This window comes from Quercus robur, chromosome 3, assembly GCF_932294415.1.
Source record: "Quercus robur chromosome 3, dhQueRobu3.1, whole genome shotgun sequence".
NCBI classification, from domain to species: Eukaryota; Viridiplantae; Streptophyta; class Magnoliopsida; order Fagales; family Fagaceae; genus Quercus; species Quercus robur.
In genome coordinates this window covers 59,951,126-59,970,153 of record NC_065536.1, presented here as the reverse complement: position 1 = coordinate 59,970,153, position 19,028 = coordinate 59,951,126, and the positions used below count along the sequence as shown (strand labels likewise).

At 32.0% G+C, this 19,028-nt stretch overlaps 1 protein-coding gene across 1 annotated transcript; it reads right to left on the bottom strand.

Moving 5' to 3' along the window:
• Positions 1–12,212: 12,212 nt before the first annotated feature.
• Positions 12,213–18,799, bottom strand: LOC126718660 (uncharacterized). Its single transcript, XM_050420978.1, has 14 exons — positions 18,559–18,799; positions 18,441–18,485; positions 18,215–18,313; positions 18,022–18,132; positions 16,237–16,411; positions 16,052–16,108; positions 15,550–15,692; positions 15,386–15,439; positions 15,223–15,300; positions 14,581–14,654; positions 13,956–14,032; positions 12,937–13,020; positions 12,743–12,801; positions 12,213–12,586 (listed from the first exon to the last, which is right to left on the bottom strand). The coding sequence occupies exons 1-14, from the start codon at positions 18,628–18,630 to the stop codon at positions 12,506–12,508; spliced, it is 1,209 nt and encodes a 402-aa protein (XP_050276935.1). The 5' UTR covers positions 18,631–18,799; the 3' UTR covers positions 12,213–12,505.
• Between the last annotated feature and the right edge of the window lie 229 nt (positions 18,800–19,028).

The following is a 19,028-nucleotide window of genomic DNA, read 5'->3' as shown; positions in this document are numbered from 1 at the left end:
TCTAGGAAGGTATGAAAAGAAAGTAAAGTATATTGGTGGGTTTGTGATGTTACTCTTATGCATTGGTTTGTAATTTTGTATGGGTCCTCCAATGAGTAATGACTTAGTTGAGAAGTAGTTTGAATACTATGTTGTGTTTAGGTGTTTGCTGGTATTATTGTATTTTGTACAGGTATTTCTAGTCAATAAAATAGTATTCTATTCATTAAGACATAAAAATATTCACAACATATATAATTTTTATATAAATTCTTATTGAATTAACATTATTTTAACAATAATTAATCCAATTTTTGTGCTATAAACCAGTCACATCAATAAAAACAATTATGTTATCAAATTTGTAAGTATGTGAATAATAATGAAACCGAGCTTGCGTGAAGTGGGCTTTACCTAAATGCTGCTTTTTTTTCAATGGTTGGTAACTGAGAATATTTGTCAACACTCAGGGGAGTTCTCTTCTCTTCTAAATTAATATTATTCCAAACAACTCACCTACCATAAAAAAAATAAAAATAAAAACGTGTCACTTTAGCCCAAAAAACGTAAAGGAAATGAAAGTTTGTGCAGCTTGTGTTTGCTATATATATTTATTAACTTATTCCTTATTTGTGTGTGGATGTGTATTTTTAGCAATATAGTAAATGATGTAATAATAATAATATTCCCAAAATGACTTCTTCTTTTCTTGTTTGATTCCCACTAATAAGTTGTGTGTGTTTGAAAGAAACTTACAATGTTGTGAACCGAATAAGTCAAAAATTTTGTGCTGCGTGTAGAATAATGAAGACAAGTCAATTGTTCGGTGGAGGGTAAAGAGAGTTTTGGGAATGAAATAATGATAAGACAATGTAAAGAATAACACTAATTGGTCATGTTGAGGAATAAAAAAGGAATTGAAAGAAACGTCTATGTTCATTCTCAAATTACAAATCAATTATAGCTCTATCTTAAAAGTCTATAGTATCATTACTATTTTTAATAGATACCAATTGAGTTGAGAACTTGCGCAATACTTAAGGTAATAAATAGTGTTAATTCATATTTGTTTAAATGTTGATGGCGTGTGTGGCAAGATAGAACCATTCTTATAATTATAAATAAATGTTTAATTTTTCAGAAATGCATAGTGAAATTACCTTAGAAATTGTTTATCCTCATAATTTAAATATAATAAAAATGATATGAAAATTTGTAAGGGAGAATTTCTAAAAAAATGAACCATGCCAAGAACTTTGACTAAAGCAGGTGGTGAGATGAGTAGAGAAATTCATTAGGTGAAACAACCTATTTCTAGCTTCAAACCAACAACAAGTGGGATTGATCGGAGACACTTCGAAGGTTAAAGTAAGTGAAGAGATTCTAGAAAAATAATAGTGTAGCAGTGGTTGAAGGGGGAAAAAATGTAATTTTATTCATGTGAAAATGGGCAATTATAGGGTTTATGATTGGGGGTTGGTAACCAATTCCCTAAAAATTAATTTGGAGAGGTCCTACTAATGTACCATTCCTTAAGGCCAATTGAGGGTACATGCTTCTAAATTACTTTGCCCAATAATGTACAATGATGGCTTATTTAGTAAAAAGGGATGGCAGTTGATGAGGGCAATTAATGCTAATATGATAGAGTAAGTGGCCGTATCAATACACAAACATATTGAAATAAGTACTACTATTTAACATTATTAATGGATAAGGGTTTTTAGAGGTCACACATGGAATACCAAGCACATCATACATAGTTTCTTCTCTAAAATAATTAGCTTAGTTATGGATGATATGTTTTTGAAAAAATAAAATCAATCACATTATAGAATGTGGGGGAGAACCATGTTAATTTTCCCCATAAGTTAACCCAAAAAAATATTCATACTTAATTCTAGACTATGTCACTATGCTATTAGGATTTTGTATCATGTACCAACAATTAAATAGGTTTTTTAAAATGGCATGCCGTAATTTTTTTTTTTTTTATTCCTCCATATATTTAATCTAGGCGAGATCTACAAATTAATGTTGACAAAACAGCTGCTATTAATGTGGTGTACATGAAGTGGCAAGGGCCCTGTCTTGCAACAACGTGGATCCAAATTCATATAGCGACGCATCGCTCGAGAGGCAACAATAAAGTTTAAAACTTTGTGAGACAAAAATATTATATTTATTTTTCCAAACTTTTAAATAATCAATGATGTTATAGAATTTATGCTCATGATGGCTAAGTTTCCAGTCAAGGATAAACAACAATGACAACAAGTGGTAATTTTCATTTTTCAAAATGACAATAGTAATGATATCATTTATGTCGCCACATGTCTATGATTCAAACTTCATCTTTCCTGTCCTCCAATATTTATCTATAAAATAGAATGATAATAACAGTGATTTGGCATGTCACAAAATTAATATATAAATTTTGATGGATAAAATAAAATTTTAAAAAATTCAAGTAATGATAAAAACACAACAATTTTCTATTGGTTCTTATGGATTACAATCTTGTCTAAGGGGTGAACACATAAGTAACAATTATGTTTTTTGTGAGTACACACATCTCTTAATGAACAAAAATATATTTAACCCAAAAGTTAAAACTTTACCCAAAAATCGATTTTTTTTATCGTAATGATTCTCATCTACCATGCAAGGTTATTGTATGCACGAGGGTTCACCATGTTATGATATGATCATCCATCATAATCGTATACTAGCATTTTCATTATAAAAAAAAAAAAAAAAAAAAAAAAAAAAAAAAAAAAAGATTCGACTTATTGATATGATAAATTGTGATTGATATAACATCACTTTCACATAAATCTCCTACTATAATTATAATATGTTACCTTATAAAAAAAATTATAAAATAATTAATTTTATTAACAACTTTTTATATTTCTTATAAAAGTAATACCAAAAATTTTTTATTATAATTTATTAACAATTATTTTAAAGACACCCACCATTATTATTATTATTATTATGACTTCATAAACAATTATGTTATTGTGTACTGGGCTCCTTGGACTTATTGATACAGTGATACTTTAGAGTTTAGACCTTCTGTAATGCTGTATCAAGTGGTCACTTTCTGACATTTTATGGTTCTGCATCAATCGTCACCCACACGGAAAATCATGTTTTGTTGAATTCTAAGTCAAATTGCTTAATCGTGCTAGCCGCCTCAAATGCTGGGCCTAGGAGGCTAGAGCTAGACTAAATCCCATTTTTTTAAATTCCGAAAACTGAATTTTTATTGAAACAAAAGAGAGGAAGGGTAAAAGATAAGAAATAGGGATGGTTCCAGCCTAAATATAATATAGATTATAGAAGGCCCACGCAGCCAAATTGTGAGCTGGAGAATTGGCCTACATAAAAGACATTGAAAGAACAAAATATGCAACCGAGTTGTGGCTTCTGTATATGCAATAATAGGAGAGATAAGTAGCCACAACCGAGTTGTGGTCCTTATGGAGAGGCTGTAAAAAATTGAGGCAATCACCTCAAGGATCAATAGGTTTGGATATCTTCTTGTCTATCTCTACCTTTAGAAAAATAACTAGACAGTTCCAAAAGGGTTGTGTTATACTAAAAACTTAAAATTTTCATGTATTACAAGAAAACCATGTGAAAATTTGTATATTTTTCCAATTTATATATATTAATAGGCAAAACTCAAAAAAAGTTCAATTAGAATTTCAAATTAGAGTCCAATTTTACACCATATGTCCTAAATTATTTATTTTAAGAGAGTTTTATTTTCTAATTTTAAAATCAAATGTGGAATCACATCATAAATATTCATCCAAGTGAGTTACTGAGTACATTCTTAAAAAAAAAAAAAAAAAAAAAAAAAAAAGTGAGTTATCGAGTACAAAAACTAAAGAGTCTAGAATAAATGAATCGTATAAAAAAAAGTACTTCACAATAACAAAAAATAAGAAGTAATAAAAATAATTAAATATGAACAATTTACATTTTATACCTAATAATATTCTTACAAGACTTTTGAAAGAGTTAACAGAATATAAAAATAGTTATCAATAGTATTTAAATTATATATGTGGGGCCCAAGAGTCTATGGGCCCGGCTCGCTCACTTATAGGGAGTCCACAGGCCCCCAAACTAAAGGAGGCCAAGGCCCAAGCCCAAAAGTAGTGAGCTCGATATGGCTCAAAGACACGTCCGAGGACCACTTCGTCCTCGGAAAGCCCAGAACCCCACTGACGAAAATGGGATACAGGCGAGCTTGAGAGGTCAGAAAATATCTCATGGAAATAGTCCTTAATACCCTTCCTTGACATGACACTGCCCCTAACAGAGCCGGGATCTTAGGCTTTATGGATCATCTCCAGCTAATTTGGGACTAGACTGATGGGACAGATATCTGTCCCGGAAAGATCGACCCTACGCGTGGACGAAGGACAACTAACGTAGGCTAGTATAAAAGAGAATGTTATGTGACCAAAGAGAAGACTCCCATCTGGCTTCTGGAGAAAGACTTGATGAAAGTGAGGGTCTGGATAAGACACGCCGGACATCACCTAAAATCCCATCGATGGGTGACCGGGAACAGCGCCCTCACGCCTCGGATCATATCCGAGGAGCCAAATCCTCCTAGATACAAGATTGAAGGGCCTGAATATCCAGCCCGAAGCTCTTCCTCATGTCGGTATGCCTGTAGTCCGGCCCGAGATGCCGCCCCGCGACCCAACGCTGGCCTTTTTTAAGCCCACTCTCTACAAATATCATTGTGAGGGATTTTCCTTGCGCGAGCCCAACAACGTTGATGGGCCGCTGAAGATTTTGTGTCCCTACAATATATATAAGAATTATATTATGCATCTTATTGTATATCTTTAAGTGTATTTATACATACACATGAGGTTACAAACTAATATATATTAATAGGAAAAACTCAAAGAAATTTCAATTAAAATTTAAAATTAGAATACAATTTTGCATCATGTGTCTAAATTTATCTGAGAACCACACCATAATTATCCACTTAAGTTTGTGCTATGTGTCCACTTAAGTTTTTTAATGTTTGTGCCAAGTGAGTTAATGATTGTAAAATACTAACAATCTAATATTAATGAACTATAAAAATTTTATTTAAAAAAAAAAAAAACCAATCACATATACTCAATAAAAATCACCACACAACAAAGATCACACACGTTCTATCTTATTAAAAATTAGAAAAAAAAATAATTATAAGTAGTATTAAATTTAGGTAAGAATTTTAATATGTGACTAATTACGTTTACTTTTTTTAAAAATAATAATTTGACTAATTATTTATATTTTTAAGATAAAAATTATGTTTAATTTTAAATTTATCCATATGTATGCATATGTTACATGCTTTTTAAAAAAAATAATAATTTGACTAATTATTTATATTTTTATAATAAAAATTGTGTTTAATTTTAAATGCATTCAAGGGTTTGTGTGGGTTATATGCTAGTAATAATAAAGGTTAAAACTTAGGTACAATTTCTTGTGTTGTATACCATTGGTTCTCCAACTAAATTCAACTGGGTTTTTGTATTGACTAGAAAACACATAGTTGAATTTAATTATTAGTATTTAAAAAGATAACATCATTTTTATTGCAATAGAAATCTTAGTATCTTATAGGTTCCTTGATTAAATTCAAATACTTGCTTGTATTGATTAATGAAACATTTTCAAATTTATCTTTTTAAGGACAATTAGATGTAATACAATTATGTGTTTAAATTTAATTGAAAATCTTATTACACTACACCTAATGAAATATAATTAGTTTTATATTTTTTTTTCTTATATAATTTATTTTATTTTCTTTCAATGTTATAACTAACTAACTAACTTTTTTGCTTTAATCTCAAATAATTTTGTTAAAATTCTTATAGCTTAATTGGTTGACACTTATTGATATTTTCAAAAAGAATATTTAGAGTTCAAATCTGGAATCCCCCATTTTTATTTATTGAATTTTCCAAAAAAAAAAATCTCAAAAGATGTTTTTTTTTTTTTTTTAATTGAAAACTCAAATAATGTCATAGGTGTGTCATAACAGTCGCAAAATTATCTCACGGACGAATCTTAAACGTTATGCAAGGGCCTGGGAAATCTACCCATAGTCCATATATTAGCAATAATTAAATTCCCCCCCCCCCCCCCAAAAAAAAAAAAAAACCCAAAAGAAAAGAGAATTCCCCATCAGTCAATAATTGAGTGTCGTACTCCGCTACCAATCCATACATCAATTCATCAATGGATCATCTGTTACGCAAAGGGAATGAAAAATCCACCCATAATTCATAGATCCAGAATAATTAAATTCCAAAAAAAAAAAAGTGCAAATTAAGTAAATTCAATTAATAAGGTCTCTTATTGTGGAATAAAATAACTTGAATTTAATATCTGCTTACACTAAAAATCAATTGGTCACTATTTGGATTGAGGTAAAGGAGTAATTTTTTGATACTCCTAGAGCATAGAAAATAGTGATCCCTCCTCTTACATTCATGGAGGGGTCTATTCATTAAATTTGATATTCGCCTACATTAAAAACCAATTGGTCCACGTTTAGATTGAGGGAGGAGGTAGGGGGAGTAGAGAGAGAGTAATTTTTAAATAGTCTTGGAGCACGGAAAATAGTGATCCCTCCTCTTACATTAATGGAGGAGTCTATTCATTAAATTCATAATAAGGTCCACCATGAATGTGAGAAGAGAAAGTATAATTTCTCCATATTTCAGGAGTACTTAAGAATTTTCTGTAAAAAAAAAAAAATGATAGATTTAACCAAAAATAGACCAATTTTGACTAATTATACTCTACTTTTCTCTGCATTGTCTTACTCTTCAATCTAAATAAATAGTCTAAAGAACAATTATCTGGAGGATCATTATAAGTTGACACTTTGTATGTGTGTTAGGATTGAAATGAAAAATTAAAAAATTTTCATTATTCAGCTTATTTTTACTACTATTCATGGATTTCACTATACTTTTTTTTATTATTTATGGACTTCACTATACTATTTCAACTAATTTTTATTTTTATTTTTATTTATAGTGATTTCAACAATAATTTTACTTACCGTAATTTCAGAAATAATTTTTCAATTTCAGTAAAATAAAAGAATATCTAAACACATTCTTTATTAAAAAAAAAAAAAAAAGGTTTCCAATGGTCAATAACTGAGTGTCGTACTCTGCTACCAATCTAGACATGAATCCATGGATGGATCATCTGGCGCATGAGAATCATACATTAGGTTGCTCTAAATGCAAAATAGATACCATTGAAAGCAGCCAGGAAGTAACTGCAGCCCACACACTGGGGGTACACCTTTTACGAGAGAGCATTTATTTACTTCATTAATGCTCTCTTTTTGGCTCTCTGGCCAATGCCCATACTTCACGTTTCCACATTTCTTAGTTCAACGCTGTACAGCCTCTGATAAACTAATTACTACTACTATCATTCAGTACTACTTCTTCACTGTCTTCTTCTCAAAAAAAAAAAAAAAAAAACTTCTTCACTGTCTTTAAATCTTTAATCAGCTCATAATGTAATTAATTAGTCAGAGCATTCAATGAGGTTTTTTTTTTTTTTTTTTTTTTTTTTTTTTTTGTTGTTGTTATATTTATATAGCAGCATTGAACGAGCTGATTGGGTGTGGAAACCTATGAGCAAGGCTATCAAGGGAGGTTTTTAGAATTTGGTTGCTTTCATCCCTTTTCACTGAATTTTCATATTCATAGCTTAAAATTGGTGGATCCCATGAAAGTAACACTTGTTTGAATTTGTTTAGATTTTTTGTTTTTGTCACTCAATTCTTACTAAATTGAGTGATGAATAATGGAAATTAAAAACAAATTTTTGGTATTTTTAAGTCATGAAAACTAAGTAATGGTGGCAGTTTGGTAATTTCTTAAGAAACACATGGGCCTACAGCAGAGAATAGTCAAATCCACCCCAAACCTTTTGCTCTCTCCAACACTCTACCAACAGCTACACTACTCACATGCCTCTCTCCTCTCTCATCATACCAGACTTCTTCTTTTTTCTTTGTTCTTTGATTTTTTGTGCTCTTCATCATCACCTTGTTGTCTTCTTTTTTCATTCATGCTAGGTCTGGGCTTGGTTTCTCCTTTTTTTTTTTTTTTTTTTCATTCCTTTTCACTGGGTTTCTGAGCTTGGTTTCTCTTCTTTTTTCTTTTCTTTTTTCTTCTTTTTCTTTCTTTCTTTCTTCACTCTTCATGATCTTTTCTCTTCTCTTTTTTCCCTCTTTTAGTTCTTTCTAAGCTTTATACTGTAATTTGTTGTGGTGTTGAAAGTGTTGGCGGTGTGAATGGTCGGATCTGCTATGGTGGATTGGTTTGATGTTTTGTGATTTGCAAGGTAATGGTTTTTTTTCAGTTGGGTGCTGGGTTTGATGTTCTATTTCTTCTGCACCAAGTCAGTCTGTGGATCCCAAAAAAAGTTGAGATTTTTGAGTTTTTAGAATGAAAACTCAACTGAGTTTAAAGGCCAAATAGAACTAGGTATAAGTTGGGAATTTTCAAGTGATAAAAAATGAGTTATAGGGTGATGAGTTTTGAGTGATGATTTTTGGGTGATGAGTGATGAGATATCAATCACTCACCATCCAAACATGGCCTTATGCTTCAAATTAAACTTCTCATAAATAAAGAAAGTTATAATTTTATCAAAACAATAAGCTTAGTTGGTAAAAAATTTTGTAATTAAATAAAAATTTGACATTCAAACTTGACTATATCAAAATTTAATTGGTGTCTCAGCTTGATGATAAATAACAATTATTATGAAGTGAATATAATATATATAAAATTTATTGTGTATCTAAAAAAAATTCAAAAGTTTAGATGGGCCTAGTTTATGCATCAAGCAAGTATTTCTCCACTATTATCTATTTTTAGGTAAATTGCTTTTATTTAATAATGTCACAGGATACTATTTTTTTTCAATTTTTTTATTGATTGAAGCAATAAATTATTATTAGAATAATCTTTAAGAAACTTGAGGAATTAATATAACTAAAGCGGGCTCAATGTGAGTCTCCTAAAGTTTCTAGTGTTAGACCTTTGATGGTTGACACATGTTCCCATGGATGGTGTACAAGAGCCTAGAACAAGAGAGGGGTCTTTAATCCCACAAAGAGACAATGACTCACACATGAAAGATAAATTATTGAGCGTACGCAAATAAATGGAAGTCTCGCACAGAGGAAAAATAAGGAGCTTAAAGGATTTTTTTTTTTTTTTTAATTAAAGACTATAGTAGTTTTATTCATTTTTCAAATATCAATTTGTACAATGGGTAAAAAATAACATAATTGGACTCAAATTATTAGAATTAATATTTTGAGCTAAGTGGTGTGAGTGATTATGCATTGTATTAAAGTTTCAATTAAATCTTTCCAAAAATGTTATCTCTTCCAACATTCTCAAAAATTATAAACTTGCATGTGTCAACGGCAAGATTCAAACCAAAGAGTCAAAGACTTTAACCTAGTTTTCTTAATGCCTACAATGACACGTTATGATGGCTCTATTGACTTCTTTAAATAAACATTTACTATCTACATTCATGTATAATGTTTTACATATATTAAACTTTTTTATTGCTAGGTTCTCATTGCCTATGCCCAAAAAAGATAGAGAAATATTCCCTTCTCGAAAAAAATTCAAAGATCAAAGTTTACAAAGAAATGGGTAGAATAAATAATTGCAGCCAAATTTGACCGTGAACATTATTAAAGCGTCGGTAGGGGAAGTTGTCATTTCACGTACCGTACAGGAAAAGCTGCACACTTTCCCAGCTAATAGCGGGGTTTTGCCCAGGAGAGGTTTGGGAATCCAAAAAAAAAATTGTTTTCTTTTAGGCCAGCTATGCGCACCGTCTTTCTTTGCCTCTTTCAGAAGATTGAGACAAAATTGCAACTACTACTACTAAATTCGCAGATAAAAACAATATTGCCTTCAAAAGAAAGGACGATAAGAAGAAAAGAAAAGTTAATTTTGGTAAGAGCACACGCATAAATGATACCTCTTGTATGGTTGAGAATTTCATAGCACGTGTATATATAAATATCTCTAATAATTAAACTATACATGATGACCCGTGAACACGACATGCATATAGTGTGAGTTTAGATAACACTAAGAATGAAATTTTCAATTGCGTTTGGCGTTTTGTATAGGTCTTGTATATTATTTATGGGACTCGTAAATATGAATTTCAACAAATTTTTTCTTTAAAACTAAGTCTCACGGTACTATTCATACATTTAAAAATTATTTTGCTACAGTGTTTTTTATTTTCAGCAATAAGCGATATCAAAATAGACCCATAGCATGATATTTTTTTGTTAGTATTTAGTATAAATGTGTTCCTATCAGGCCGACACACTTTAATTGAATAAATTTAAAATTTAGAAGATTAAAATAAATGAAAGCAAAATTAGATGACTGAAATAAAATATGAAGAAACTTAGAAGGTCAATTTTGCATTTTAACTTATAAATAAATATAATTTTTATCTAACATAATTTTGAATTCTAAATATAGTTGAATAATTTTTTTAAAAATGTAATAGTTATATTAATAAATTTTTTATTGAAACTCTAAGGTTATATCTCTTTTACCTTAAACAAAAGGGAAAAAAAAAAAAAAAAAAACTTTTTTTCCTTTTTATTTCTCCCTTAGGTTTTGTATTAAAAAGACTAAAATGGTTCGGGTCGAGCCATATATTCGAGTACTCTTACCACAACCCGCTGGTACAAACTGCCACCGCACCTCTATAAATTAAAATGTATTATAAGATTCATATGGATCTAATGCTCAATGACCGCAACCTCCACGTCAACGACCCACAACAGCCCAAAGTTCAATGACCCATCGTCAGCCAGATTAGTCACAGCAGATTTGATGAAAGAGCAGAGGAGAGAGAGTGAATAGAAAAAGAACATAACAGATTTACAACTTACAAGTGCTATAGAATACTGTAACGTTTTGCAAAAAATTTTGAACAATGATAAACAACTAGGTGTGGAAGGTTTTTTTTTTTTTTTTTTTTTTTTTTGGTGAAATTTTGCTACAACAGTAGCCATTTTTTAGAGAAAATCTAAAATGAAAAACCGGATGTGGATGCTTACTTATGGTTTATTTTCTCTCTCTTTTTATTTTACTTTTATATGAAAATAATGGTTTATTCTCTCTTAATTAAACTTCTTATATTGATGTTAGCTGGCAGTTATGTACTCTTGTGACTTGTCTCTTGATTAAAAAAAAATCTACCATAAAAAAATTTATTATTATTTTTTAATTATTATTTATAATAATCAAATTCTCGTCTTTTGTATCTTTGACCCTCCAAAAATATTCATATTAAAGGAAGTTTAGAAATTAATTAATACCGTAGTAAGTGATCTGTTAAGCATTTGCCACATATAATTTATCTTCTTCTTTTAATAATGAATACATATAATTTATCTATATTCGTACAACTAAATTATTTAAAATTGGCCAACCGCTAATTAAATTACCAAGGGTTCTACGATTTTTGGATGTGTCAATTCTGCAAATGGCAACCGCACATTTAGATTGACTCTGTGGTGTGCCTGCAAATACCCAAAAAAGCCAATAGAAAGATCCCTTTTTTCATAGGACCACAACACACTAGGCCTGCAAAAGAATTGGCCGAATTGGCTTTGTACACATTGATGATGATGTTAACATGATTGAATTTTTGCATTTTCTGATAGCCGCTTAATTCATCTACCACATTTTGGAGTTTGGACCGGGCTGATTCTCTTAGGTTGACTTTTATTGGCAAATATCCATTCAAAATTTCTAATGCATACAAAGTTGTGTTCAACGAAGAAAATGCGAAGCACAAGCCAAACACTTTCATGGCTAAGAGATGGAAATTGGAAAAAGTCAGCTTTAGCGGGGAGCCCATGTGAGGTCTGACAAAGCTAAAGACAAAAGAGGTAAGAATTGAAGCTTACCCAAAGAAACGAATGCTTTAATTGCAAACCACATATAGCTTTGGACAGCCCAAAAATCAAGCAAATTGGGCCTAATTCACCATTTTCCTAACTACCCGGTCCAATTAAGTTTATGGTATGAAATAGTTAGTACTTGAATGTCAAGAAACATATAGCAGTCCCAAAGCAGAACATACGCAGCACATACAATGGGTATATACATCCTTCCTCTTAAAGGAGGATGCATATATGATATATCCAATACATGAAATAATTATTACTGTTCTTCTGGAAACTGAGTCCCAAAGAATGTTAAGCGTATAAAAGGCTTTTGGATATGATAGTGCCAGGTGGAATTATCTATACATTGTCATATTTAAAAGGCCATTACTTCATCATACTTTGTGCTCCTCAATTTTATGAAGATCTTCTTACTTGCCAGAATATTGTTGACACAATTGAAAATGAAATGATGTTACAACATGACATAAGAACCTAACCTGGATCTTCTGAGGCTTCTGCTTGGGTTGTTGAGCACTCAGAATCTAAACGTTGTGCCAACCTTGTGTGGTTTTCCTATGCATACAAAAGGATGCAGAACTAGACATCAGGTGCCTTAGAACAGGTTTGAAGTGTTGAAATATTCCATCAAGTTAAGTATTCTTTCAAGTAATTTGTTAATTCCATGAAAATAGCTCTGCATCTTGACCATAATATCAATTATCTCTATACCTTTCCATCATTTACAGAGATGCTTAGAAAATTAGCTGCGGATTGAGGCTCTGAGCAGGCTGACTGTGGAGAACAGGCAAACAGTCCAATGAATCTTTACGAAAAAAAATAGTAATAATAATACCATACTTTTCTTTTAACATGTCACCAAATTATGAGTTTCTGAATCTGCAGCCTAGTAAAAAACAACCCACTTGCCTCTGACAAACAGGAGTTACTGTTATTGTTCTCTCGTAAGGGTTCAGCAACTTCTTTGTACTCATCACATAGAGGTGAAGCTGCATCAAAATATTAAGAAATGATGCTTGTCTTAGGCATTCTTTAAAGATCTATACAGAACAAAGTTTAGCTCCAAACTAGTTTAAACAAATCACATGACTCATTAAAAAAGTTATGTGACTAAAACTACAAATGGATGATCTCTTCAATCGCCACACGGTGAGTTGGAGGAACATAGCTCCAAACCGGTTTGGAGCTAAACTTTTTCCATACATAAAACCACAAGGGAATGCATGTGTGCATCAATTTTAACTTGCAGTGTCTTGTGGTAATCTGCATTATGTATGTAGGTGCTTTGGCAATGCCATTGAAAGCACTCAACATTTTGTACTTTACATGGCATGAAATGAGACTAATTCTTCATTTAAAATATTAATTGCATACATTTGACCAATTTCTATGATTCTTGAAGTGGCTTTTGATTTTAGTAATATTGTACATGGGTGCTGCTCCATTATAGATGAATTTTTCCTCTGCTACTATAGGAACAAAGTACATTCCTAATACAACCACCATGGAACTTAAAAAAAACCAGATCATAAAAAGGATATCATTTTTATAAATTCAAAAAATCCAGTGCCTCTTCAGAAACAACAGTAGCCTAGCAAATCACATAACAGATTAATGTATAAAAGGATACATGTGAAAGAAAGAATCTCCCTCGATAAAACCTAATTCTCCTAGATTTCCTTAGGTTAGCAGCATGTCATTTCCTACCACAGTATCAGCAAGATAGCAAGCTTAAGTTACCTTACTCACAAGTTGATTCTTGCTTCTTTTTTGCTAAATATAGCTAGATGCGCACACACACACACACACACCACATATTTCAAAATATATGATAAGGTAGTTGACATGAATATTTGTTAATATACTCAGCTTTTATGGATAGGCCTTAAAGCAGGACACACAACTGAAAGTAGACAGAATAAACCTGTATTTTCTGCAGAGCCTGTCTCAGATGCCTTACTTGGAGATTTTTCAATATTACTTTGAGGCACATCTTCAGTCCTGATAAGACAAATTCAATATGTATCACATTAAGAATACAATCTAGCTATCAAAGGGAAAGAGAATAGTAGTTGATTATCCCGATTGTTTGGGTCTGAGTTGCATGCACCATTGTTGAAAACTCCCACAAGAATATACTTTTATTTTATTCTCAGGATATATAATCTGTATCTTGGGGTAGAGCTTGAGAATGGAACTATGGAGTACATGCACATGCACCCATGCCCACTTAAGGAATACGAGAATCATTTACACATGTTAAAAGGTTATTTCTGTGGGGGTAGAGGGTGCCATTTTAATTGCTTGAAATTCAAGGTTGTGACTATAAAACAACTAGGCCAGGATCACCCCGTTTTTGTTTTTTTTTTTTTTCTGCTAAACCAGGAAAACCTAAATTGAGACCATTGGATGAATACGCTAATTTGTCTAGATCCCAGACAGGGATAAAGATAGTTTTTTTGCTATCACATGCTAATAAGTTTTAAATTTGGAAGTACTCCACTACTCAAAACATGAACGATAACAATATATGTGTGTGTGTACCTTACCTATTATCATCCCTTGTCACAATTATATTGCATCTTTCTTGGCATTCAAGTATTGATGAGAAAACCCTTTTATCCTGGCATGAGAATTGAAGATAGTTCACAGAGGTAGCAAAGGGGGGCAAAAGGAGCATAAAAAGAACTTACCGTAACAACAGAGAGAAAACCTAAAAGAACACACACACACACACACAAGGCATTCACTGGGAATTTATGAGGAAGAAAATAACCAAAGGTTGTTAGAGGCATTACAAGACACTACTAAATTTTAAACAGATTAAACAAAATATCACATGTAACATAGATCGACAAGATTACCACTAATAACTGTGGCATTTAAATGCTTTGGCAGAATAATTTTAAGACCACAGCAGAACTTAAGATATTAGACAAATTTTAGGACAAATTTGAACCCTATGTTTTATGAAGAACCATCATGTTATGAAATACTCCCTACATTACTTGCCAAAATATTTTTAACCACAGGTGGATGCCCTCTGGCCTAATAGACACAATCGGTACAATATTTTGTAATCTAAAATGAAAATCACGATGGCTTTGGAAAGTTTCTTAAGAGCAAAATATATGACAGCTTCAAATATAAAGACTAGAATATTCTGTGTCAAAATCAGACCCTTTACTAACCTCTTGATTCATATTGGTAACAGTTTCCTGAATCTTCTGTAAGATAATGCCTAAACTCCCAACTTCAGAATGCAATGCCTGATTTTGGAAACTTAAAATAAGTTTAGAAAACCAACAAGCATAGACAAGCAAAAAGAAAGAATAATAAATCTATAATTCATACCTCTTTTTCAGATACTAAATTCTGTATGACCACATCCTTTGCTGAGAGGGTTTTCTGAAGGTTTGGCCAGTTAAGACAAAAAAAACTCATAAAGTAGACCTTATGCTGAAAGTGCAAGTTATTTCTTATCAATCAATAAACACATGAATCCTCAGTAGTGGTACGGATATCTCTTCTATTTGAGTTTGGTAATTTTTGCTAGCTCTTTCTGCCTCCAGATGTGCTTCTAGCTCTGAAATTATTCTATCCTTTCTTCGTAACTCATCCTCATCATTTTTCAGTTTATTTTCCAGGTAATGGATCTTCCCTACAAGAAACAGAGTAAATGGTGTAAATTCTAGACCTAACAAATTATAATAGGATTACAGCACTTTTGTCCACAAGTCAAGTACTAGGTGAACCTATAATAGTGAAAATTAATTTATGAGCATTATGGCAGCGTCCAAATAGTTGATGTATGAAATACACTCTAGAATAGTACGATATGAAAGTTCACCTAAAGTAACATGCACACGCACACACAAATATGATGTGACAGACACAACATACATATGTATATGCATAAAAATGTGGTTAAAATTCATATACACAGACACACACACAGGTACATCTTATAATAATTAGTGAAGAGCAAATTCAGTCAAGTGAACGAGTATAAAGAATTACCAACAAAAACTTTTTCAAATGTAGAGACTTTATCCAGTTTGCTCCTTAAGCCAGCCACTGAATACGGCAGACAAAGTTAAAAAGGAATCTGATACTGCAACTTTCATGAAATCATGAGTGGCCTATGTCAAAATCTAAAAATGAACAGACACCTGGAATAAGTAATAGTTCAGAAAGCTACTTGCCTACTTCCTCTTTTTCATTCAAAAGGCATTGCACATCATTCACAACATGCTTGATAGAAAATGCTTCCTTCTCTATTGAATCAAATAATAATAAATGTGAGTTTATCTTCTCAGATAGGACAGTGAGCTTTCTATCTCTGGTTTCAATTGAACGTTTCATTTCACAAGTGGATTCCTGCACATAATTATGACATCAGAATAATATGTCTCTTGAATACGCATTGATAGGATGAAGTTTTCAGAATAGCATTCAGATACAATAATTACAATGATGATTGGTTCATACATCACTACTAGTCTTCAGAGTAATATTTACATCGCATTCTACCTCTCCGAATGCTCGGCATAAATTTTTATCCCTTGATCCCTTCTCAAATACTCCGTCCATCCCAATGCAGGAAAAAGCATAAATTTAAAGGAGACATGACAACTAAATTACTGTTTGTTTTTTCTTTAAAGTACTCTTATACCACTGATGGTTTGAAAATTACATAATGGACATATTTATGAAAACTACCACTTGTCGCAAAAGTATAGGCCTTGCATGTGGACCCAAATTCTTCTCAATAAATGGGGTCCAAACTTGAAATTTTATCTTTAAATGAGAGGTCGAATGGACACAAAGTTCGAATTTGGAACCACATGCTCTAATACCATGACAAAATAACATTTGTTCCAAAAGTTTAAGCTTATATGAAATAGTGGATTTAATCATTTAACCATTATTCCAACAATTTCAAAGAGAGAATTATTGAATATGAAAATTTGAAATTTTCATTTATTTTATTTTATTTTTTAAATTTAAGGCGGACATTATGGGACAAGGAAAAAGGAGATGGAGGGAGTATATGGGTAGCATCTATGCACTGAGCACCACAGAGTTTCAGAACAATGTAAATAGGAGCATAAGGTTCAAACAAAGTATTTATTTATCTTCCAAAGTCAAGTTCCAGACTATAATGTTAACTCATGCAAAGGACCAACAGCAAGAAGTAACAAGCAACAAGCCTAACTTTGAAGCTCAAATATAAAGATTGAAACAATAATTAGTTGCTGCAAAAGTAGGAAGGTCAACCTTGCATTGCTCGCCTGTCTGGTAGTGGTTGGGGATCTTTTCGTATGTTAACATATAGGCCTGACAGTAAACAACCCGTCAAATTGACAAGCAGACTCCTTGTCAACTTGGCGAGCTGATTCTCCTAAAAGGCTATATCGCGTTACCATTGAGGGAGCCTTACCATGCCCAGTAGATCCTTCTTCTTCCTAAGAATTGAACAAAACAAGTTCACCTATACAAGAGTTCAGGTCAAGAGAAGGCCGACTATAACTGTAAGTAGACGCTTCAGAGGCTATATCCCCATCTACATCATAGCGCGACGAAAACTAGGACTACAGACCAATCCCCGATCAGAAAACAAACATGTTACGCACTACATTATCAAAATATAACTCTTCATATGAAAGGACATTCACCTACAACTTCAATGCCCAAACACCGGACCACTACACGAGACCAAATTCCTCATAAAGTCAATCCTTTATATGCCATTGACACTAAGCCAAAAGGGCAACACCAACACCACAATCAATCAAATTAACATCTTCATATGAATTTTCAATCACTTTCAACCATCCCCCTTTCTTAAAATCCAAATTCGATCCACGCCCACTCTTTTACTAACTTACCCCACTTCTTCTCCTCCTCCACAAAAAATATCTATAATTAAGAAAACTAATCACCATCATTATTAAAACCCATTATATAGAGGATTACAGATTACAAACCTCATAAGCATTCACAAAACTTTCCTTCGATTGAAGTAAGCATTGTATAGTTCCCTTCAATTCCTTTTGCTTGTTCTCGAGCAAAGCATTGTCATTCTGAAGATAACTCACCTATTAAAAGAAAAATCCTATTACTAACAATAACTTTACATTTTTTATCACGGGCATTTCGTCAAGCAGGTTGAGTGCAAACCTTTCTCTCCAGCTTTTGCCGCTGTTCATTGGAGGAAGCTAACTCTGCTTGCAATTCCTGTAACTTTCTGCCATATTCTTCCTCTGTTTGCTTTTGTTTCTGTGTCCAAACAAACACCAAAATCCAAATTTTCCCAGAAAGTTAAAAAAACAAACCTCAACGTTTGAATTGGAAGTGAATTGATTATTAAACCCAGAAAAAAAAAAAAAAAAAAAAAAAAAAAAACCTGATTTAGAAGACGAAGTTGCTCTGTGGCTGAGCGTTCTCTTTCCTGAAAGATTAACAAAATTAAAAGATTTAAAAAAAAATTAAGAATACAGTGAGAGAGAGAGAGAGAATCGCACTTTAAGCTCTCGAAATTCGGTGATTAGGGTTTGAAGCTGGAGCTTGAATTTAGACAATTTAAGTAACTCCATTTTTTGCCTTTTCAAAAATGGGTCTGATTGATATTCTTCTTCTTCTTCTGGAAATTTGCTTTCGTTAACGTTTAGGGTTTTAATCTCAAATTTTCAATTCATGACCGCCATTGCCAAGACAAAGTTTTCGAATGGCTGTCCTTTGAAGCTGAAGGGCACAAACTGTTTTTTCCCGCCATTAAACAAATTTGATTCAAATTTCCAATTTACCCCGATAATATTGCTCTTGTACTTTTTTTTTTTTTTTTTTTCTATGGATTGTATTATTGTTTTACTATGATACACAACAAAAGAAATATTTTAATAATATAAAAGCTGAATTAAAAAATATATAGTAAAATTGAAGAATAAAAATACTTTAAATTACATGATAAATGCCCATGTATAAGACTCAATTT

Coding starts and splice junctions, on each gene's coding strand:
- LOC126718660 (XM_050420978.1), bottom strand. CDS start 18,630: ATGGAGTTACTTAAATTGTCTAAATTCAAGCTCCAGCTTCAAACCCTA. Junction 15,301..15,385: donor ATTTAGTATCTGAAAAAGAG/GTATGAATTATA, acceptor TTCCAAAATCAG/GCATTGCATTCTGAAGTTGG. Junction 14,033..14,580: donor GTGACAAGGGATGATAATAG/GTAAGGTACACA, acceptor TTGTCTTATCAG/GACTGAAGATGTGCCTCAAA.